The sequence below is a fragment of the Carassius carassius genome, chromosome 20, assembly GCF_963082965.1.
Source record: "Carassius carassius chromosome 20, fCarCar2.1, whole genome shotgun sequence".
Taxonomy (NCBI): Eukaryota; Metazoa; Chordata; class Actinopteri; order Cypriniformes; family Cyprinidae; genus Carassius; species Carassius carassius.
The window spans coordinates 26,318,290-26,343,615 of NC_081774.1; the positions used below are offsets into that span (position 1 = coordinate 26,318,290).

At 39.0% G+C, this 25,326-nt stretch overlaps 1 protein-coding gene across 1 annotated transcript in view; it reads left to right on the top strand.

Annotated features, from left to right (window-relative positions):
* st6galnac5a (ST6 (alpha-N-acetyl-neuraminyl-2,3-beta-galactosyl-1,3)-N-acetylgalactosaminide alpha-2,6-sialyltransferase 5a) overlaps positions 1 to 25,326 on the top strand; it is a 48,900-nt gene that overhangs the window by 7,189 nt on the left and 16,385 nt on the right. Inside the window, exon 3 of the mRNA XM_059502333.1 lies at positions 14,362 to 14,774. Coding sequence (XP_059358316.1) covers positions 14,362 to 14,774 — 413 coding nt within the window. The remainder of the gene's footprint in view (positions 1 to 14,361; positions 14,775 to 25,326) is intronic.

Here is a 25,326-nt window from a genome sequence, read left to right on the forward strand (position 1 = left end):
TGTTGGAGACAAATTGTCTCTCCACCTCCACTGTCTTTTGAGTGTGATTATTTTATTGTGAAAATGCAAAATCAAAGAGGAATTTGACTGATAGCACAGTTAATTAATCAATTAATCAATTTAAATTACTCATGGCTTTCGCAATTGCATTGTGTTTTGGTCACAGTAAATTTGGTGTTAAAACCTGATATTGTGACAGGCCAAATTCGTGCCTTTGCGCTTCTTTACTGAATTGTGTGTTACAACAACTCCGATGATCACAATTAATTCTTGTTTAACTCAGCACACGCGTTTTCCCTAGCTGTAGTCAAGTAATGTTGACATAGTACAGTCAAAAATTAGATGTATAAGGATCATTTAATTTTGTTGTCACAGTTTGAATACGTTTTTATCCCTGCCTCTGCAATTAACAGTTTCCGAAAGGTGGATGGTGATAGGAATGGTCCCCCTGCTCTCCGCTGAGCTCTCTCTGCATTTCATTTGCTGGATGACTGCTCCTTTGAATCCTCCCAGTGTGGGACGAGATGAGTGTCAGTTCTTCTCTCGACTGTGGAGAGGGAAAAGAAGCTGAGTGAGAGAAAGCGAGAGAGAGAGAGATCCCAGTGGTCTTCCCTCAGCTCAGCAAGCTGGGCTGATGTCTCCAGTGATGGCGGATTTGCACGCTCTCAGCTCTGTGCTGAAAACATCCTCTCTGCTCACTCTGAAAACACACAACCTGTGAACATATAACCAGTAGGGGAGCTCTGAATGTGCACTGATAGGTACACCTTAGGACCACAATTTTAGAGGGTACTGAGAAGGCAGGGTTATGAAAGTCATTCCCCTACATCACTATCTGCCAGTTCAGATGTTAGTATTTGCCTGATACCTAATTTCCATTAGGTGCTAAAATTTAGTTTTTCCCAAAAACTTGTTTTTCAGAGCAGATTTGAGTTTTATTATGGCCTAGTTGCTGCTTAGTAAACAAATTAATGTTAAACGTATTTGCATACAGTATCAACACTTGTTAAGTTTTTTAGCAATTCTTATTGCTGTTACATATGTATGGATAACCCTTTAACCCTAAGAGTAAAATGGGCTACATTATTATTTAAATATATATATATATATGTTTCTCCCACTACACTTACAATGTTTGCAAAGTTTCAACCCTCTCTCTGACCTGAACAATTAAACAGTAGGCAGTTAGTTTTTTATTTATTTTTTGTGTCATTTAAAATGAAATAAAGCTGAGCTGAGAACATATTTTCAAGAGAATTTTGGGATATTTCATAAAAATGGCAAATGCATTATCATTGAAAAGGATACATTTTAGGGATACACAATGTATTGGTATCATATCCGTTTCTGTTGGGCTTAGAGTTTATTTTTTATTATTATATTATTACTTATCATTTGAAAGTGGCTGATATTTACAATATTTTTTGTTTCTTGCCACATTAAAGTTGCATTTCTTTTCATCAGTGTCGGTTAATATTTGAAATACTGTTTATTAGATGTTAGCTGATATAGGCAGTATTTTAACATATAGATTATATGCGTCATATATCTTTTTTTTTATTCAGAAAAGAAAATGTATAAAGAGCGATATAAATTTTTTCCAAAAAGTTCCTGTGGCTTTGCTTGAACAAATGAGTAATTTCATTGCATAGCATCTCAATGTTGAAATTCCATTGGCTACAATTACCTCACAGGACTGCAAGACAAAGTGTCTCTTCTAGAAATATGGCATCTTTCAACTGCTACCTTACAGGAAGTTTTTCAGATCATTTTGTCTATGCACTCTAAACCATGTTTATTGTGGACCAATGTTTCTTGGATTTTATTCTATTGATCTCATGGGACTGAACCGCAGATTTATCTGCAAACAATTTTTGTGATATTCTGATTCTAACATTGAGTTTTGGACAGGCAAGCACCACTCCTGAGAGTATCTTCTGAATTATTTAGTCATTTCAGCTGAGGCCATACCAAGTAGTCCTTCATGATTATGCTGGATTGGTCTCCGCTGAACAGTCATTTCCTCCATAGAGACACTGCAGGTCCTTTTATGTCGGACAGAAGTGCTCTTGGTAACACCTGGTGGGCACCACTACAAACAATATATGTTTAGACTAGAATTTCATCATGAATGTAATATCATTGATGGGCCATTTGAGTATTCTAGGTCAGGAAATTGCTTCTGGATGTTTCAGTACATAACAGGAAACGGGGATGTTGGAAACACTTGACAGTACAGGATGATAATTTTATGGTTTTCATGTTTAACTTCTTATTTTCTCTGATCCGTCAGCTCGAGGGGATGATGTTTGCCAGTTGAGTCTCAAAAGGCATTTTGCAAACCATAAACTGCTACACTATGCAGTAAAGTGTACATACATAACAGATGGATTGCTCTTCCTCTGGCTATTCTCCTGGTGAAAAATGTAGAAGGGAAAGCAGCAGATTAATTGGATATTAATGATTTTTTTTTGCCCCAAAATGCTGTAGAAGCCCAGGGCATTATGCAGCTATTTAGCAGTGATTGATGAGTTTGTCGTTCAGCCTCAGAAAAAAACGATCAAGCTGTTATTTGTGTTTTCGATATAATCTGGCTTTGATAAATTTGTATGCCGATAACATTTCCCTGGAGAGTCACAACATATTGCGGGAACCGCATGGAGTAATTTATTATTGCTCCACCAAGTCAAATCATTCTTATGAAGTCGCTCCAAATGAGCTTTTCTTAGTTGAAAGAAAAAAGCAAATGAGGAATAGTTTTAAAACACCCTCATTTGACTTGAAAAATATGTTCCTAACTCTCAAAAAAAAAAAAAGCTTTAAGAAAAAGGGGTTTTGCAGTGATGCCATATAAGAACCCTAGATAACACTGAGAGATGACCAACAGTTCTAAAAAGAACCATTTTTTTTCTATGTGCAAAATAATCTAAAGAACAATTTTCCACTATAAAGAACCTTTTGCACAATTTAAAGGTTCAGTGGATGTTAATGAAGTTAATGAAGTAAATGCAAAGGAAATAACATAAAAAAACTAGTCATATTAATATATAAACGTGAGGACACAAAGCAGTGCAGGTTTAATCAAATCACTAATATATCCTTTAGTTTCCCCGCTGGACTCAATTCACAACCATTCCAGAACCAGCCGACACTCTACTGCAGCTTATACTAAAGTGGTATTCCCGGAAGAATTTGACAGTTTTACCCTCATTTCAACACTGACTAATGGCACGGCTTCACAAGTATGATGGATGCTGTTGACAGCTCTCATCAGCTCCTGACATGACAGACTGAAATACTGCACAATAGTTTGGTCCCAAACACACTTGACAGCCCATTGTGTGAGACTTCCTAAGCTCTATAGTACAGATAGAGTATTATCATTCATTTTTATGCATATGCAGATCCCCATTGGGAGTCCATAGTAATTTAGGATCAGTCTTGTTGCTGAGGGATAAGCAAGATTGTGGGAGATGAATGGAGAACGTTTGTGACAGCATCTCCTTGATCTGGGCGCTTTAATGACTTCTGATATCTGCCAGGCAGCTATTATAGATATGAATGCCATTTCTTTAGAGTTATTATGGAGGTCAGGGATTTAAAGATAGGTCTGAGTGGTGAATTGCATACAATAATGAACCCTATAGAGAGACAATGGGCTTTGTTACCAATTCTAATCATATTACATTAATCACTTTTAAATTGAGTATTCAGGGTTAATTGCACTAAATGTGCCTTATTCTCCTGGTGAACTTGAAACTGGCAGCTGTGGCTGATAACATTGATAACTAATACAGGTGGATTTTTTTTACAGGACATCTTAAAGTTCTTTCAAACTGGCCTTTTATAAATAATGGCTAATGAACACGCACAGTAATAAACACACATGACATTAAAAATGCAAGGAAACAACTATTAGAAACATAAAATGTAACAAAAGACCATAATGTGCATAACTGCTAATAAAAATTTACTATTTAAATATAGTATAATTAAATGTGAGAAGTTATTTTAGTATCATTGATGTATATAATTATAGTTTTTTCTTTTAGAAATTTTTAATCAGATTTTATTGTTATATTTTCTGCTTTAATTTAAAAAAAGATGTTTTTATAGACTTTAGTTGTTTTGCTATATATATATTTTTTTTTCAGTTTTAGTTATTTTAGTACATTAAGGTTCATATTTTATTTTATTTCAGATAACATTTATCTCAAGCAAATAAATGTTCACATATTTTATGGTTTTAGTTGTAGTTAATTATAATAATCCTGCTTTGTTATATTCATACACATCCTACACATGAAATATTAGGAATGGAATACAGTATTTGAGATCCTGAGTGTGGATAATTTCAGTTAATGTGTGTTGTCTTGGTAAATAATTTTTTTCTGTAGAATACTATAAAATTGATTTAAGTAAAAAATTATTACCATGCACTGATATAATGTACTGATATATGATTATTTAAAAGGACACTATGCAGCACTTTTTGAAAAACAAAACAAAAAATGAAAAAAATATTTATAAAATAAATTATTCTAATGATGCATGCAGTTAGCTAGTTAAACTTCACTGCAGCATTTAAAATTAGATTCTGGTAAAATAAAAATAAAATAAGTTTTGAATAATTTATTATACAGTTCTGGTGTCTAGGTAGTGATAGCGGAGATGCACATAAGTTGTGATCATCGATAAACGGCTGTATTGTCTGTGGTTATGTTTGCACGTGGAGTGTGATAAATGCATTTGGGGTTCGACTTGTGTGACACAAGTGTGCAACCAGTGAAACAAATGCTATCCACTCAACAGCCCATGGAGAAATGAGGCATAATTCAGGGCATTATCAACACAAGGTTAGGGTCTCAGTAGCTCAACAGAAGCCCAGGATCATCATCATTATCTGATAAAGAGCAGAGACGTTAATGACTGGCAGAGCGTGTGTGTATTCGTGTGTTTTATATGGAGATTATATGATATCTCTAATGAATACTGTCTGCCATTATGGATATCGCCATGTGCCTTCAGAGCTGGGTGTTACTATTGTTACACAATTTTACTGATTTCACCCAGAAAAAACACAAACACACAGCATGTTTATGGAATGGCAAACACAAACCCTAAAACAGCCCCAGCAGTATTTGGGTTCTTATCCTGTGAAGCATCTCATCTGGAGTTGTTTACTTTCATGTTTTATGTTGGTGAACTTTTCCAATCTTCCTTACACTCTGCAAAGTTTTTGATCTGTTTGATCACACTTTTGTGGAACTTACTGCTGTTTGCAAGATTTTAGAGAAAAACTCTGAAAATAACTTCTTAAAATTTTGGGCTGCCAAAGTTAAAGTGTTAGTATATACAATTATATAAATGCACCTTTTGAATTAGAATTATTAACAGAAGTTTTTCTTGTATTCATGTGTTGAAGCTGCTGAAAAAGACTTGACTTGGTATAACTATAGTGTAATATGTATATATAATTTAGTAGAGTAATTAATTAAGAAGAACATTAGACCTGGCACTGGTTTTTCTGTGCAGTACATGGTCTTACGCTCCTTATTGATTTTATTCCCTTTTTAAATCAAATTGGATGCCAGCAGAAGAAGGACCAACTGTTATTTTACTCAGAAAGTTGGCAGAAAACTTTTATTCCATAATGAAGGTGCACCAGGCTGCAGAGTGATAAAGTTAGCATTAGTTATTAAGGTCAAAATGCATACAGAGAAGCATATAAAAAGAAAATTAAATGCTGCAATTTCTGACATTCCTCAAACTATCTAGACGGCATAAAATTTCTCAGAGGACCCTGGAGTAAGATGAACAGCTAGGTGGGTAATTTTCTCCATAATTTTTACTGAGTTTGTGTGAGGGAGAAAAAAAAATCGATAAAAAACACAAATTTACCTGATCTCCTCAAGGAAAACAAGTCTCTTCTAAATAGGTTTTAATGCTGCTCAGTTTCTTTATGCATTTAATAGCTGCACAGTTAATGCATTTACATAATTTAGAGCCTACATGCCATATTCTGTTCTGTGTTGCACAATCACTGTAATCCCATAGCCAGACTATTATCAGCAAATTATGGAGAAATCCCATTTTAAAAGGGGATGTTTGGCAGAAGTAAACTATTTGTGGCATTTCTCTGTTGTGTATGTACTGGTCTGACATTCCTTATTCTGCAGAACACAAAATAATACATTTTTAAAAATGTATGTTGGTGTGGACCCCACTGATTACAACAAATATACCAAAACATTACCCTGGTTCCCGTGACCTGACTACCCTTGATTTTTCAATCAGCTCAATTGCAGAAATAAACTCTGTGATTAACAAAAGTTTATAATTGTCACATATTTTATTCATCATGATGATCTTCACAAATGAACTAAATTTATATGACCTTTGGCAATCAGCAGAAATAAAAAATAAAGTAGGCTATAAACAAACTACGCATCTTCAGCGTCACCATCATTAAGCCACGATGACATTTAATGTTCTGTAGTCCCATTTATCATATTTCAGGCCTTTAACCAAAAACTTGATTAAAATGGACTTTGGGACGATCAAATTAGAATTGCTAACTCATTTCTTTCACGTTTTAGCCTTCAAAAATATACCATCCTTTACAAACTTAGAATTTTAACATTGAAAAATGTGTGCACTTTAGTATAGAAATCAACTTTTATATGTGTTATATTATTACACTATGTATATTTACCACAGGTTTTTGACATTAAAATATACTACTTTGGGTGTTTCTAGGTCATTCAGACCTGAATGTTATTATAAAATGTCATCGTCTACCTAAGAAAAGTGCTCAAGTAGTCTCATAATTCATGCTTGAATCTTTTCCTTTTTTCCCTCCAGAACAACAAATCACCCCCACCCGCCCCAGTGCACTTGTTCTTGCAATCCTACCCATCCTCACACTTTTACTATGATTGCCCCTTCTAGAGTACGTCTCTCCTCTCTACACCCCCACCATCGCTCTCCTTGAGAGGAGCTCTTTATCATTGCGGCCCATCTCTGGTTTATAAGCCAGGGGATGGATGCTAATTCCTCCCTGGGGGCTTGTTTTAAAGAATCGTGGATGTCTGTGGCTGGACTTAATCTGTGCTTGCAAACAACACAAAATGTTTGCAGGGAAGCACCTTTTGTATTCAGGGCAAAGCAATCATCCCAACAGGGAGCGCCTTCGTCTCATCTCAATTCTGACCGTGTCTCCGGGTTCTTTTTTTTTTTGGACTCGTTTTACTGCTCTTTCTCTTGCACCCTCTGTCTTTCCTTTCTCTATTCAGTCATATCACCTATGATGCACAGAAGTATTAGAGACACATTCTCCGAGTGTCTTTCTCCCGCTGAGGACACGATGAGCCCTCAGTATGAAGTCAGAGTTGCCTCTGTGGCTCACAGATTAAGTTGGAGGATGAAGATGTATCTGTAGGATTTACCTTTCACAAATACAGAGATGATGTAGGACGGGTTACATCCAAACAGCCCTAACAAATATGTTTCATTTGCAATATTTGTGTGTACTTTTACACTATGCCAGCATTAATAATTCAATGATGTGTTGTCAGCGACTAACCTGTTGTAGGTTGTGGAGTGATACTCCAAATGCATTTTGACGCATTTGACAAAAAAAACAGACATGACTGAAACTATAGTGATAAATTTGAAAATAATTAGACTACACTCTTAAAAATAAAGGTGCTTAAAAGATTGATGTACCATTTACATGGTAATGCAATGTCTAATTTTAAAATGGGTTTTAAAGGATGAATTTTGAGATTTTAAGTTTTCAGTTGATAAATAATTTCTGATGATTTCTAAAATGTGATAGAGAAAAAGGCAACAAAGAAGGCTCAAGGCTCAACAAAGGTCAAAACTCCTGTTATAATTTAGATTTTTGAGGGTGCACTCTTGTCATAAATTAATCTATTACTTTTCCTAAATCAATTTTAACAAAAAACATTGGTAAAATATATATTTGGGAGACCTTTCCAATGATATATAGTTTGTCAAGATTAGATTAGATTTCATTGTAATATAGTGAAGTAAAGGTAGGCGTCCCGTATACGGGACGGGGTGACTGTTAAAGGGTTAAAAAAATCTCAAACAGAGCTGAGAGTACTAGTCTTATATTGGTGATAATATTAAGCTAGATATTTAATAAATGAAATGTAAGGAGTAGGGGATAGCAGTAGCTGCAGTAGCTGCACAATATTGTGCCTGAGTGCTTATCATTTTATTCCTTTTTAAATAATTATGTTTACCAGGGTATATTATTGATATTAAGGACTTGTTTTTGTGCTGTTCCTTGCACAATACTATGTTATGACCTTAAAACACATTTACCATACTACATAATTTGTAAACGAATACATTTTCATAATCATATCCATATGTACTAACTTGCTTGGTAGCCCACCCGGTAAAGCATTGCTCTTGCAATATAAAGGGCTCATGTATGAATCCTATGAAGCATGAGTCATGATAAATGAGCTGTAGCAAATTTACTTTTATCATACATTTGTTTTTAACACTATCGGTTAGGATAAGTGTTTAGTGTCGGTTCTAAATGCAATAGCGCTTCACCCACTGGACATTTCATTTCCAAATTTCCACAATCAATACATCAACCAACATAATAAAACTTTTTGATTAATGTTCATCTCTTTCAGATTAAACAAGCTTTTAGCTCCACTCTCTGGACATTTCACTTCGGAAGTACAACAAGTAATGTATTATCATTTTGAAGAAATGTCACCACAGGCAAGTTTTTCCAATGAGCCTGGGTTGGCAAAAACACAGTGCAGATTAAGGCATAATGCCCTCTGGCAATAGCAGCATTCAATAGACAATAATAATATCCAGTTCTTCAGAAACAATAACAACTTCATCAGAAAGTCTCGCAGCCAGAACAGTCATTTAGAGATTAATGTTCTGTGCTGTTCCATTATGAGTCCTATCAGTCGTTTCCTTCGAACTTCCTTCAAAACATCACAGACAAGAAAATCACTAGATGGCTCTGTACATTTCATTTTCAAGAAGGAGACATGTTCCTTCATCTACAGCTATTTGGTTCTGTTTGAAACATAATAAAAACGTACTTTTCCCTCATTTGGCCTTTTGCTGTTATTGAAAGCTCCTAAAAATAAATAGAAAATTATTTTTTTAGTAGAATATGTGGCAAAAAATAAAAGCTTGTGTCTAATTAAGAACATGCAGCTTGGACCATCAGCAGGGTGATGATGGGACGCCTATGGGATTTGGCTAATTGCCGTCTGCTTCGTTATGGCTGGTGCGCCCCATCACATCTCCTTTGTTAGCTTCATATATCATGCGCACCGCAGGCCGTTCAGGTCAGCAGAGCGATTTACCGAGAGTCAGTAATCTCTGCAGGGCCTTTAATCAACGATACCCCAGAGCTACTTCCTCCCACAATGCAAATGCACTTTTATTTCCTCTCTCTCCACTGATTTGAAAGAGATATCTGTTTTTTTTTTTTGAGATTTGCCTGCAGCTTGTACAATGAGACTAATTACTCCCTCGCTGTGTGTTTTTTTGTTTTTGTTATTGACTTCATTTTTTAATTCTGTTCCATGAGTTCCTTGGAGGGGAGACTAAACATCATGGATTCTCAATTCAAAATGGCATATAAACAAAAAGGAAACTTGCCGAAAAAAAGCCTGGGGCAGACCATATTAGATATTCTATTATTGTGGTGTTAAAATAAACATGAAATCAAAATTGACCCTACTTACATAATTAGTATTTTTCTGGTCTAACGATACACAATTCATCAAACTCTATCACATTCTGGTACATTCATTCCCGATGGATAATCAGGCCTCCATTGTTGAGTTCGAGTTTTGACTCAAGATTCTTTCCTGACCCTGTTAGACTCTTTCCTTTCTCAGAGTTTCTTGCCTACCAGTGCACTGTCCTATCAAATAAAGCCAAAACATTTTGAAACTGAATTGTGAAGTGATTACATTTAAGGATTCACAGTATTTAAATTCCATATCGGCTGGCTTACTTTGCAGTCACTGAACTCATGTACAGTTGATCTTTAAAAGTGCAAATAAATTCAACATGGGCTTTCTGGAAAAATTGAGCATTTCCTTGCACAAAATTATATTATGACCTCACTTTTACCATAGTGGTTGATTTGTAAACTAATACATATTGATGTTTACATCAAATAATCAGCTCTATATGTATAGCTTTTTTGATGTAGTAAACTTGCTCTGTAGCTCACCTGGGAAAGTGTTGCACTTGTAATACTAAGTGTAAAACATGAGCCATGATTAAAAAAAAAAAAAGCAAGTGTTTATGGAAGCAAGCTAAAATGGCTGTGTTTTTATCTCATTTGTGCTTTTATTAACACTCGGTTTAGAGTAGGTTGAATTAATCTTTTACCACCACTCAAAAGACATTTCATTTCTGAACTGCCCCAACATGTAAACCACCAACATAAGACATTGTGAGATTCACTTTCATTTGTTTTGGAGAAGACCGAAAATGCCTTCAGCGCCACTCACTCACTTACTTTTAAAGTGTTTAAGCAGAATATAATGTTGCAGAAATTTTGCCACAGACAGAAATGTTTCCAATAAGAAATTAACACTTAACAACTTGCGACCTTTAGCAAATCGCAAAGCTGACCGATATTTGTTGATTTTCGTTTTTAATATTTTATTAATTTCTTTTTTAAATAGTGTAGAAATGTTAATATTGGCAATTTTTTGTAAATTATTGTAAACTTGCCAAAATGTTAATATTAAAACATTAATTCACTCTGACTTCTGCTTCAGACTGTTTTAACATTTGGTACCATAAACCATATGGTTTTTAGAAGAGTACTCCATCGGACCCCATGTGCAGAACTCTTGCATAATTTAATAATTACATAATTCATAATTTACAAAACACATGTCTGACTGTCCTATTAAAATGCTCTAATAATAGTGAAATATATAATAAACAATTTTCTCATGATACCAGACAGCAATGAATGTTTTTGTTAAAGCATATTTTGCCCCCAGCACTTCTGAAAAAAAATAAAACATCAGCTGTATTTGACACTTCAAGGTGCATGAATGTTTTCAAGCAAATAACTAATTCTAAATTTGCATAATTTTCAGTTGATTTAATATTTTATTTTGAACCTTCAAATTTAGCACTCAGTAAAATAATCTTAGCTGACCTTTTATAGAATTACACAAAATGCTTTAATTCTCAAGTCAGCATGCCAGGGTAGCGCTCATGTGTCATTTTGTAAGATTGCTCTTGTCATCTGCTTCTCAGATGGCCGTCAATCTAATTGTGCCGTTTCCCAGTGACATTTCCTCAAGCTTGATGGACAGAGTCTGGCTCTCTCTGCAATATGTAATTTACAGTGTGAAGTAAAAGCTCAAGCACTGTAGAAAACACTCAGGACACTGAGGCCTTTTGTTCACACTGCACACAAATCTGATTTGGTTTTCAAATCAATCTTTAGGATTGACTGTCTGCACTTTCTCATTTGGCAAATGATAAAAACTGATCTGTTTGTTCAGTCATTGTAATCAATATCCGGCATTTTTACATTAGTTACTTCAGTAATGATAAGTGCGTCAGCACCATGCCAAGAGCCTTTATCATAAAACTCTGAGTAGATGTCATTTTGGAAAGAGAGGATGGAAAATCATGACCCGAATGACACAACGGATGACAGAGATGTATCACACATTCATGCGTATACTCTGTGCAAAACTGCTGACTCCTTCATTCTTTTACTATACACTACATAGTGATTGTGACACAAGCTTACATGCACTTTTTGCGCTGTTCTGTTATTGACAAAGTGAAAACGACAAAAATAAAAAAGCCTCTGGCCAGTTTTCATCCAGTTGTTTCCAAACTAGTTTTTGCTATATTTTAAGTATCAACAAAGAATGTATGTGCTAAAGTTATGCAAAAAAAAGATAGTGTTGAACCATGATAATTTTTAGTGACAAATCAGCTATATCTGTAAACATTTAGGTGCGTTACACCTTTACTTTTTGTAGACCAGGATCCTCCAGATAAATTAATCCAGGACTTCATCTACCTGGCCAGCATCAATGACCAAAGGGGGGGGTGAATAAGAAATCAGCTACAGAAGAAGGGGCTGGAGAGTGGACACCCTTTGTAAACTGCCAACCAACATAAGGGGGTAGGCATTTAAGTGGCCACCCTAGAAACACCTGGCAACATGACCTTGAGGCTGACATCATAAAGATGGGTTACACCTGGAACCAGTTGGAAAGAATGGCCAATAACAGAGGACTCTGGAGATCTGCAGTTTGTAATCCATACCCTTGCAATGAGTGCCTCTGGACACAAACCATGTATTAATGTCAACAAATTTTGTGCTGTTTAGATTTCAATATTGCATAGATTTGAGTTGAATATGCCAAAAATGATCAGATTTTTGTGTCCCAGGGCAGATTTAAATGCTCACATGTTAAGAGTTGTTGGACAACGACTAAGGAATTGCTATTGTGTTCATTTAACCCTCACTATTGCTCAAGAGTCTCCCTTGCAGCTATCGACTACATCGGGACGTTTATCAGCAGTTAAACAAAGGATTTTGGGCAACACAGGAAGCTCATGTGGCCCACAAGGATTTCAGCTGATCCCAGCCTCATTAACATTATGCCAGTGGAGCAGCACCTGTGTCTTCTTTGACCTGCGGCTGAGTTTCATTACCTAGAGAGCATCGGACGCCAAGAGGAGACGCATGCAAATGTCGCAGCACTGCCTGCAGAATGCATGGCGCCATTTGTTATTATTTCCCTCACAGCAGATGCCTTCATCCAGGACAAATTACGCAATGCTGGCAGCACTCTTTGCATATTATTGATTTAAAGAGCGTGACAGAGGATGGGGAAGAGAAATTTCACCGTAAATGCAACACTTCCTTGAGAAGCAAAGATGGGCCTTTATTCCTGAAACACTTTATCCCCCTAGGATGGGACTGAACGGACTGTGTCCTTATCACTGTAAGAATACCAATGGTGCTTTTATGTCGGCTTGGAATAATTCATGGAAAGCTGTAGAGAATGGAAAGCCACTCAGTGGAATAATATGTGGTTTGAATGTGGAGATGTGTAGGAGAAGAAGGACGGATTTTAAAACTATTCAAGGTCAGGAGGCCTGAATTACTAACCTCTTCATTTATATCAGACCAACAACAAATTGCACTGTGTCAACAGTATATTTGAAACTAGGACATTTTCCTTTTAATAGATCTTTTAATTTGAAGAGCCTCCATTTATTATTGGTGCATTCTGCCAGATCTACTGTATAACCCAGAGTAACAAAAGACAAAATTAAACAGTTGTTGAGTCATTAACGGATGTTTCTTCACCAGTGGACACTTGGTCCTTGTGGAAAATAAACTAATAAGCTACTTTTTTTTAAATAAGTTCAATTAAAACACAGTATTTACACTCCCCTTCTTTAATCAAATAGTTGATTTTTTTTAACCAACATGTCATTTCCACTAGATATGTTGTACATTAAATCGATATTGGCAGATGCTATTTATATTATCTCTGTCCACCAACGTGTGATTGGGGTAGTCAACACTACAAAAGACATGTAAAACATCAGATCTACTGGCGTAAATAGTAAGGTGTGAGCTTTTGTTAAAAAAATGTTCTACATTTCCAAATCTCATATCTAAATGGGAAGGCATTCATTTTCCATGAAAATTAAGGAATTAATCAAAATGTAGAAAATAAATTATAGGGTACAGTGTAAGTCATCATCATACTCATCCTTATGACTTTCACTTTTGGGTGAATTATCTCTTTAATATCATCGTTTGATGAAAATGCAAGGCTAATTTCATAGCTAGCATTTTATGTATCCTACATGATTTAACAGAATTACAGGATGATTAGAAATTACACAAAATACAAATATTTTGCTTATATTATATTCTGGTCAAAATATTTGCTCTAAATTTTGTAGATCTAAATTTCATAGTATTTCGTTTGTAATGCAGGAAATGATGCCACAACTATAAAGTGTTGTTGCTGTTAACTAAAATTGGCCTGGTGTAAAGTTTTCTCAAACAGTTTTAATTTGAACTTTATATAACAAAAAGAAAAAAAAATGAAATCTCCACACCCTGGGCCATAAAAGTGTAGTTACAGCATTGAGGTTTAACTTGTTTGCCTTGAACTGGTACACCAGTGTTTAGATTTGCTTAGCCATGTGCACATTATTTAAATTAATACTGTATATAGACTCTGTATGAAATATTGACTATTTTTTGACTGGTGTTATGCTTTCATGGAGCTAATCTTTCCACTCTCTTCCCCACAGCCTCTGAAGATGCACTGCAGGAGCTGCGCGCTGGTCACCAGCTCGGGTCATCTTACCAGTGGGGGTCGTGGAAAAGAGATCGATCAGGCGGAGTGTGTCATCCGAATGAATGACGCGCCCACGGCCCGTGGCTACGGGGTTGACGTGGGTCACCGCACAAGCCTGAGGGTCATCGCTCATTCCAGCATGCAGAGAGTGCTGCGCAGCCGGCATGAACTCCTGAACTCCAGTCAGGACACAGTCTTCATCTTCTGGGGACCCAGCAGTTACATGCGACGTGATGGGAAGGGGCTGGTTTATAACAATCTGCGGCTTATGAACCAAGTGCTGCCCAAACTCAAGGTCTATATCATCTCCTGGCAGAAAATGCTCCAGTTTGATGAACTATTCAAGAGAGAGACTGGCAAAGACAGGTAACGGGCACTTTATTATGTTTTATAGAGCCAATTTAAAAATGTTATTATTTGATAAGAGGCCAATTTAGTATCTGTAATGATACGGTTCAGGAAATAAGCTTAAATATGTGATGATACACTACTTTGATGTTTCATTGTATAAAGGCAAAATATTTTCAAACCCATTTCTTAACTAAAATGGGTCTGCAGAACTCAGTTATCTGAAGGCATGCATTTACATGACTGAGATAGCAGACGTTTTCATCAACGTGACCTTTTTTGTGACCTATTTTTATTTTAAAAAGGTGTTAGAATAGAGTCTGCAGAGGCCATTCTTATTCCACATTTATTGCTCTCTGAGAAGCCCAGCCCCTTTTTCCTTTCAACTCTAGGATCACATGGGAAATCAGTTTGTGTGGGATTCTAGATTTGAACATTAAGCCAAGATCTCCACTTAATCAAAACAAGTGTGTGTGCGCAGCGTAGTGTGTGCGCAGCGAATGGGGGTTTTAATATATTCATTTTTGTCTGCGCAACATGAATTTGTCATTCACTTTTAAAAATAAAGATTCTTTATTAAAACATATATTATTTTATGCGTTATATGCGGCAACAGCTTTTATCACTTTAGTCTCTTAGACTGTGTATTTATTTGATGTCTGTGCACTGACGTGGAAGCGTTCAGCGTTAAAACCTGCGACTTTACCTGTGCAACTTCACTGAGCAATGAAACTGGTAATGCACTTAAGTATAATTTTTATCTTCCCTTTACACACTCTTTACACTACTGCACCTCTTTCTTACTCTGTGGGTCTCTGGAATTGTCAGTCAACTGTCAACAAAGCAGACATCATTTCTGCTTTTTCTTTACAATCCACACTCGTCTTGGGCTTGACTTAGACCTGAATTCATCCAGAAGACTCAGCAACCCCAGCTGCTCTATCTAACAATTTATCTTTATTTCACAGCCCCCAAACCCCGGTCAGGGGTGCGTTTCCCAGAACCATAGTTGCTAACTAAGTTAGCAACTTTGTTGGTTGCAATGCAATTTCCCATTGCCAACCAACTAAGTTGTTAACAGGTTAGCAACTATGGTTTTGGGAAACGCACCCCAGGTTGGCCGGGGTGGGGGCAATGGTCTGCTCATTTCAAACAGTTGTAAATACTAAACCATATTTCCATGCATTCTGGCGGTGTCCCCTTGGTTAATTCATTTTGGTCGATGGTCATGAGCATGCTCTCAGATATCGTCAAATTCAGCATCCCGGTTTGTCCCGAAATAGCTTTACTGGGAGACACTTCTAGACTACATAGTTCTAATCAGTTTAAACCATGTTAATTGATTGCACTGACTGTAGCAAATAAAACCATCTTACTTAACTGGAAAGAGAGAAACAGATCTTTCAAATTATTACTAGTACATTTAAACTTAGAGCAATTAACGGCATTTGCACACAACATTGATCCTTCCAAACAAACTTGTTCCCCTTTTGTTCAATTACTATACTTTGAATTTTACATAAATTCAAATTGGATTTTTTTCTTCTTTACATATATTTTTATATATATTTTATATAGTGTGTACAGTACATACTGGATCTGCATATATTATTATTATGTGTAGTACTACTACTATTATTATTATTATTTGATTATACAAACTTTTTCTTCTCACATGCATTCAAAGGCTTGGGATTATTGCTGCATAACACCTTGCATGTTTGTCCATATGTTTGTCTTTGGTGTTGGTATATTTTTGTTTTGTTTTTCTACTGTCTTCTGTTATGTCTACTTTATATATATGTTGAAAGGAAAAGGAAAGGAAATACTCAACCCACTCTCCCCTGTGCATTTGAATATCAATAACTGTAACAGTTCCTATAAAACTCCAGGTTATTGTAATTTACTGCCCTCCTAGACGGATTCTAACCAACTTCCTAGAGGAGCTGGATTGGCTGTTGTCCTCATTCCCAGAGGATGGCAGTCCACTTTTAGTCTATGGCAACTTCAACATTCACCTGGACAAGCCTTCTTCTACAGACCTCCATTCACTCCTTGCTTCATTTGATCTCAAATGCCTTACTACTACAAGCATGCACACATCAGGCAACCAACTAGAACCCCTGCATATCTCTGACCATTTCTTCATTACATTTTAACTACATTTTGTTACCTGTATTCCACCAACCACTATAACGGTTACCTATAGACAAAACCTACGCTCCCTTTCTTTTTGCTCTGTAGTATCTTCCTCTCTTCCCTAACCTAGCCATTTCTCATCTCTGGATGTAAATGCAGCAACTGACACTTTATGCTCTACTTTAACCCCTTGTCTAGACGATATTTGTCCTCTCTCCTCAAGGCCAGCACAGGTTGCCCCTTCTAACCCCTGGTTATCCAATGTTCTTTGTGAGCATCGGACCAATCAAAATATCCATCAGAACAGAGTATGTATCAGTCTTTGCTTTCAGCTTTTCTGTTAAACTCCATACTGCCAAATCTTCATACACTATTTCCACAACAAGATCAACAGTGCTCCAGACACACGTAATCTCTTCAAAACATTTAATTCTCTCGTCTGACCCCCTCCACCACCTCTCACCACTTCTATAAACAGCTGATGATTTCGCCACATTCTTCACAGAAAAAAATAGAACAATCAGTAGTCAATTCTCAGCCCCCACACACATGACTTCAAACCAACCATACTCACTGCTAGAACTCACATCTTCTTCTTCTGTCCCCTTACTGAGGCAGAAGTGTCAAATCATCTCCTCTCCAGCCATCCTTCAACATGCCCTCTAGACCCAATCCCCTCATACTATCTCCAAGCAATCTCTACTACACTCTTACATCACTCACACATCATCAACACATATCTCCTCACAGGCACTTTCTCCAATGCATTCAAGCAGGTTCTAACCACACTGCTCAAAAAACCTATTATAAACACTTCACTTTACAGATAGCTACAGACCTATCTCTCTCCTTTCATTCATAGCGAACACCCTCGAACGAGTTGTTTTCAACCAGGTAACATTGTTTCTTTCACAGAACAACAAACTGGACACTAACCAGTCCGGTTTCAGGAATGGCCATTCAACTGGGACAGCGCTATTGTCGGTCATGTAAGCGGTGCAAATTGCAAAAGCTCATTCCATATAATCTGTTCTTATTCTGCTGGATCTATCTGCTGCCTTTGACACTGTAAATCATCAAATCCTCCTGTCCATCCTCTCATCATTGGGCATCACAATGATTCCACTTTGCTGGTTTGAATCCTGTCTTACTGGTAGGTCTTTCAGGGTAGCCTGGGGAGTGGAGGTATCCAAAGCACATCAACTGGTCACTGGGGTTCCTCAGGGATAAGTTCTTGGACCCCTGCTCTTCTCCATATAAGTTAAGTTGTGACATTTGCCAAGTATGGTAACCCATACTCGGAACTGATGCTCAGCATTTAACCAATCCAAGTGCACACATACAGCAGTGAGTAGGGAATACACACACCCAGAGCAGTGGGCAGTTATTTGTTTCAGCTCCTGGGAAACAATTGGGTGTGCAGTGCCTTGCTCAAGATCACTTCAGCCATGGGATTTGAGGGTGTAAAAGAGCGCTGTTCATTCCACCCCCCCCCCCCCCCCCCCCACCTACAGCTCCTGACAGCAATGAGACTCGAACCTGTGGGCCACAGCTGCCCCAGTATACACTACATCACTGAATCCCATCATACAGGCATATGGCTTCTTCTACCATTGCTATGCTGATGACACACAGCTCTATCTCTCATTTCAACCAGATGATCCAAGGGTAGCTGCACGGATCTCAGGCTGCCTGGTGGACATCTCCGCATGGATGAAAGAACATCGCCTACAGCTCAACCTGGCAAAGACTGAGCTTCTTGTCTTTCCTGCCACTCCAACTCTACAGCATGATTTCACCATCCAGCTAGGTTCTTCTACAATTACCCAATAAACTTTGGTCAGAAATCTTTTCGGTCAGCCCTTTCTAACAGAGCATTTGGCACAACTTCTTGTCCAGGCCCTTGTCATTTCTAGTCTGGACTACTGCAATGCTTTTCTGGCTGGACTTCCATAAAGCAAAATCAAACCTATACAAATGATTCAGAATGCAGTGGCACGATACGTTTTTATCAAGCCCAAAATAGCCCATGTTACACCTCTCTTTATCTTCTTGCACTGGCTTCCTGTTGCGGCATGCATCAAGTTCAAGACATTAATGCTTGCATATAGAACAGCCACAGGCTCAGCACCCGCCTACTTCCACTCACTATTTCGAATCTACATCCACTCCAAAAGTCTGAGATCCCCTAGTGAGCGATGCCTCATGTTACCATCACAGACAGGCTCAAAACCACTTTCCAAAACATTCTCATTCACCATTCCTGGCGGAATGTAAATGTAAATACAGAAATGCATTGCCATTTTACATATTGTATTGTCATTTTGCATATTACATTCCAAATTGAATATCGCTACCCATATGCTTCCATACAAAACACCCGTGTTTTGAATTGGAAGTTGCAGATTAATAGTTACAAATGTGTTGAATGACATTCACATGAAGAAAATGACATACACAAATGTTTACAACATATTTACTTTTGCACTTTACTTCAGTTTCGCTGCAAAACGTTAAGTTGGCACTTACAACCTCTCAGATCTGGCAGTACAAGTTCAAATCGTAGCGCTTTGACTTTTGTTACTACTTTATTGGACGATGCCTGACCAATAAACAAAGCCAGCCATCGTGACTTGCCAAGAAAGAAATTTGTATTTTATGCATATGTATCTGTTATTTGTAAAACACTGCAAAATATTTTCACTGAATATCGTTATCTTTTACAGGATTTTAAGCTACTGCATTCATCTTATCATTCAGGTATTATCTGGTAGACAAATAATGGTGGTAATCTGGTAGACAAATAATAACATCTTTCATATGTATATCCTATTGCATATTGCAGAGTAATATCGCTGTACCAGAGGCACTGAGAAATAGTTGTGACATGCTTTGATCTCACCACCACATGGTCACTTGGTTCATGGAGCTATCAATAGATCCAAACAACTCCGCGCTGTCAACATGTTTGAATGGGATTAATCAGAACAGACAGCAGTTTCACTATATTTGCAATGATTTCTAGTAATTATTAACACATAATATGCATTGATTGTGCATGGATAACTACGCTGACTATGCTTTACAGTAGCATTTTATTCTGTGGAATGAAACAGCATTAATATGTTCTCATACTCCTTAGCAGTCAAATGTGACCAAACACCATAATTGTAAGTTTTAACCAATAAAATAACTGTTCTACATTTTAGCTCAGTTCTGTTTAGTTATTTGAAGAGATTTTGGTACTACATAATATGCGCAATAATTAAAATATAACATTCTCTAATATGCTTATTATTTATATTACAATAAGTGTAGTATTTAGGGTTAAAATAGAGAATAAAAATTTTTAATTCCAGTGCAAAGAGGCAAATTAGAGGCATTTGGTGGCCAGAAAGATAATATTCATATGTAATGCCATCTTATGGATGTTTAAGAAATACATATATTTAGCTCTACTCTAGTTGCTCAAAACAGTATTGCTAGTCATAACTGCTTATTTTTTAGGTTTTGTTTTTTAATGTACATTTAGACATTATCAAACACTCCATTTTTATAAGTTAGATATAATTTTTTTAATGTTGCATTTAAAAAGGTTATGTCACGGAGACAAACCCCGTGATTCCCTCTGTCTGTCATTTCTGAGCATTACTACCCTTGTTTGTTTTCCTGTTGCCGATCCTGTTTGATATCCTTTACGTACCTTTGCTGCCTACCTACCGACCCTTGCTTGTTACTGGATTTTGATTCTCTGTTCTCCCTATGCTGCTGATATTGCTGGTACTGACCATTGCCTGTACGACGAGTTTCTGCAATAAAGCCTGCATATGGATCCCATGTCGAGTTCTGGGTCATTACAGAAGACTTCGCCAACACCAGATCCAGCGGCTTACCACCATGGCGGCCCAAGCCATTCAGATCGCTGCTAACCAGTTTCAGCTGAATCGACTGACGTCTATCACTGAGGAACTCGTCAAAGCCGTTCAGAGTCTCCATACAGCTCCCGCGGCCACACCAACGCCGGAGGCGTCCGCCATTGCCCACGCTGCAGGGATGCCGTCCCAGGTTAATCCCCGTCTCGCTTTCCCGGAGAAATTCAACGGTGACGCCAGCAAGTGTAAGGGATTTCTGTTACAATGCTCATTGTTTGTTGAACAGCAACCCACGCTGTATACTACTGATACTGGGAAGATCGCCTTTGTTTGTTCACTGCTGACTGAGAAAGCACTGGAATGGATTACTGCTGTATGGGGCTCCGATGGATCTGCATTCTCTTCCTTTCATGACTTCCTACATCAGTTCAGGGCAGTTTTCAATCATCCTAAGGAGGGAAAGGGAGCTGGAGATCGCTTATTGGAAGTATCGCAAGGCAGAATGACGGCGGCTGATTATGCTCTACGATTTCGCACACTGGCGGCACAAACCAACTGGGTGAACGACACGTTAAAGGTACTCTTCCGCAAGGGTCTGAATTATGATCTTCAAGCTGAGCAAGCATGCAGAGACGAGGGCAGAGATCTTAATAGCTTCATTGATCTTACCATTTCCATTGGCAATCTGCAACGTGCCCGACGATCCAGTTCTCGTCGCACTGACCGCCCAGTTTTCACGCCGTCTTATGAATCTACTGAACCCATGCAGATTAACACTTACCATCTGTCTGTTGAGGAGAGAGATCGATGCATCTCTAATAGACTATGCATGTACTGTGGCTTGCCTGGCCATCAACGTAACAACTGCCCTACTCGTGCATCTACCTCCTCACAACGCTCGGTGAGTACTCCTCTCATCTCCATGTGTGATACCCAGTGTGTGAGCACTCCAGTAGAATTATGGATAAACAACAAACAAATTATTACCTCTGCTTTACTCGATTCTGGGGCTGCTGGCAATTTCACTTTTGAGGAGTTTGCTAAGAGATACGACATTCGACTGATTTCATGCTCTACCTCTCACTCAGTGGAGACAATAGATGGTCGGCCATTGGGTTCTGGATCCATCACCCACCTCACTCGCAAAATCTTGATGGCAGCTGGTTTACTTCACAAGGAGAGGATTCAATTCTACGTTCTCCTCACATATCACACTCCCGTGATTCTTGGATTACCCTGGTTACGTCTGCATAATCCATAGATTTCCTGGAGAGAGGGCCAAATCGTAAAATGGAGCAGTCATTGTCAACAGAACTGTCTTTCTCTGGTCAAACCCATTCCTGTCTGTTCAGTGTCACTATCTCCAGCACGAGAGTCCATTCTCGACCTTCCAGAGGAATATGCTGATCTTATGGAGGCTTTCATTAAGGAGCAAGCAAACACCTTACCTCCTCACCGCAAATATGACTGTGCAATCGATCTTCTGCCAGGGCATTCTCCTCCAAAGGGTCGCATCTTCCCCTTGTCTCAACCGGAGTCCGAAGCCATGAAGGATTACATCAATGAAGAACTCCAGAAAGGTTTCATTAGACCGTCCACATCCCCTGCTTCATCCGGTTTCTTCTTCGTGAAGAAGAAGGATGGTGGTCTCCGTCCTTGCATTGATTATCGTGGACTAAACGAAATGACTGTTAAATTCAGATACCCACTTCCGTTGGTTCCTTCAGTCCTTGAACAGCTTCGCACTGCCCAATACTACACCAAGCTGGATCTGAGGTGTGCTTACAATCTCATTCACATTAGAGAGGGAGATGAATGGAAGACTGCCTTCTCCACAACCACTGGACACTACGAATATCTTGTGATGCAATTCGGACTGGTCAATAGTCCATATGTGTTTCAGTCATTCATCAACGATGTCTTCAGGGACATGCTGAACAAATCTGTGATCGTGTATATTGACGACATCCTAATCTATTCCAACACACTCCCTGAACATGTACAACACGTCCGATCAGTTCTTCAGTGCCTCATCAAGTACCAGTTATATGCCAAGGCTGAGAAATGCAAATTCCACACGACTTCCACCACATTCTTGGGGTACATAATCAGTCCCGGAGGGGTGGCCATGGACGAGAGGAAGGTCAACGCCGTTCTTAACTGGCCTAAACCCGCAACCCTCAAGGAATTACAGCGATTTCTAGGATTCGCGAACTTCTACAGAAGGTTCATCAGAAACTTCAGTACGGTTGTCACCCCACTTACTTCAATGGTCAAAAAAGGAACTCACCGACTACAATGGTCCGAACCCACTCACAAGGCATTTCAAACCCTGAAGCAACGATTCAGCAACGCGCCCATCCTCTGCCACCCTGACCCTTCATTACCTTTTGTTGTCGAGGTGGACGCATCAAACACCGGTATCGGAGCTATCCTGTCCCAACGTCCAGACCCCTCTGCTAAGCTCCATCCCTGTGCCTTCTACTCAAGGAAACTCAACTCAGCGGAACGCAATTATAGTGTCGGGGACCGGAACTTCTTGCCATGAAGGCAGCCTTCGAGGAGTGGAGGCACTGGCTAGACGGATCCACGCACCCGTTTACAGTACTGACAGATCATAAGAACCTGGAATACTTACGCACCACCAAACGCCTTAACCCTCGCCAAGCTAGATGGTCCCTGTTCTTCACCCGATTCGACTTCTCTGTAACTTATCGACCCGGCTCCAAGAACACCAAAGCAGATGCTCTCTCACGGCAATTCGAGGAGGAGGACATTCAAATAGATCCAGAACCCATTCTGCCTTTTCATGTAGTAGTTGCCCCCATTCAATGGGACATCATGACTCTGCTGCAACAATACAGGGAGCAGAACGAAACCCCTGTGGCCGGCCCAGTCGACAGAATCTTCGTCCCTGAACATCTTCGTGATCAGGTCATCAGTCAACTTCAATGCCATCTATCATCCGGTCATCCAGGTATCACAGCCACCATTAATCAGCTGGAGAATCGCTTCTGGTGGGAATCACTACACAAGGACACAACCAACTACATACAGCAGTGCAACAACTGTACCATCAACAAATCATCCAAACAATCTCCCGCCGGCCTCCTTCAACCACTCCCCATTCCACAACGACCATGGTCTCACTTGCAATAGACTTCATTACGGATCTTCCCAATTCACAAGGCCACACTACCATACTTACCATCATTGATCGATTCTCCAAGGCCTGCAGACTCATTCCACTACCCAAACTACCCACAGCTCTGCAGACTGCAGAACATCTTTGCAATTGGGTCTTTCGGTTATACGGCTTACCCGAAGACATCGTGTCAGACCGAGGACCTCAATTCACCTCTCAACTATGGTCAGCCTTCTTCAAAGCCCTGAATGTCAATGTCAGTCTCACCTCTGGTTATCATCCCCAGGCCAATGGACAAGTGGAGAGGCTCAACCAGGAATTGAATCGCTTCCTTAGAACCTACTGCAATCAGAATCAGGACGATTAGGCGCGATACTTACTATGGGCAGAATATGCACAGAACTCCCTTCTCAAACCCTCAACTGGTCTGACTGGTGTACTGGGGTTCCAACCGCCAATGTTCCCATGGTCAGGGGAGCCAATGGACGTGCCGGCCGTAAACGATTGGATGACGCGCAGTGAGGAGGTTTGGAATCGGGCTCATGTTCACCTTCAACACACTGTTCGAAGGCAAAAGGAGCAAGCGGACCGCAGAAGGCTCCCAGGTCCCAACTACCAGCCGGGTCAATGGGTGTGGCTATCAATACGGGATCTTCGTCTCCGGCTTCCATGCCGCAAACTGAGTCCAAGGTACATGGGTCCATTCCAGATCATCAGACAAATAACCCCAGTTTCCTACCGGTTAGCACTTCCTAACACATACCATATTTCTCCTACTTTTCATGTATCCTTGCTCAAGCCCGCTGCTGGTCCCAGAGACGAGGGAGAGGGGAGGCCCCGTGAACAGGCCCCTCAACCCATCACCATTGAGGGCGAGGTGGCTTACCTAGTCCAGGAATTACTCGATTCCAGACGTCGGGGAAAAGTCCTGCAGTACCTGGTCGACTGGGAGGGGTACGGTCCAGAGGAACGCTCTTGGATAAATTCTGAGGATATTTTAGACCCCAATCTCATCTATGAATTTCATCGCTTACACCCTGAAAGACCGGCCCCTCGACCTCGTGGTAGACCCCGACTCTAAAAACTGATAAATAAAAAACATCTTTCTTTCTTGGCAAGTCGCGATGGCTGTTATTGTAAATGTAAATATAGAAATTTAGAATAACTGTAATGACAGCATGTAACAGGATTTCTCAACTCTGGATCTAAAGGTCCACTTTCCTACAAAGTTTAACTCCAATCTTGACCAACTCACTTGCCTGTAACTTTCTAGTAATCCTGTAGGCCTTGATTCACTTGTTCGGGTGTGTTTGATTAGGGTTGGAGCTAAAATCTGCAGGAAACTGGACCTTAAGGGTCAGAGTTGGGAACCCTTGGCTTATAATAACCAGGAATTCTCAAGATTTAAAAATAG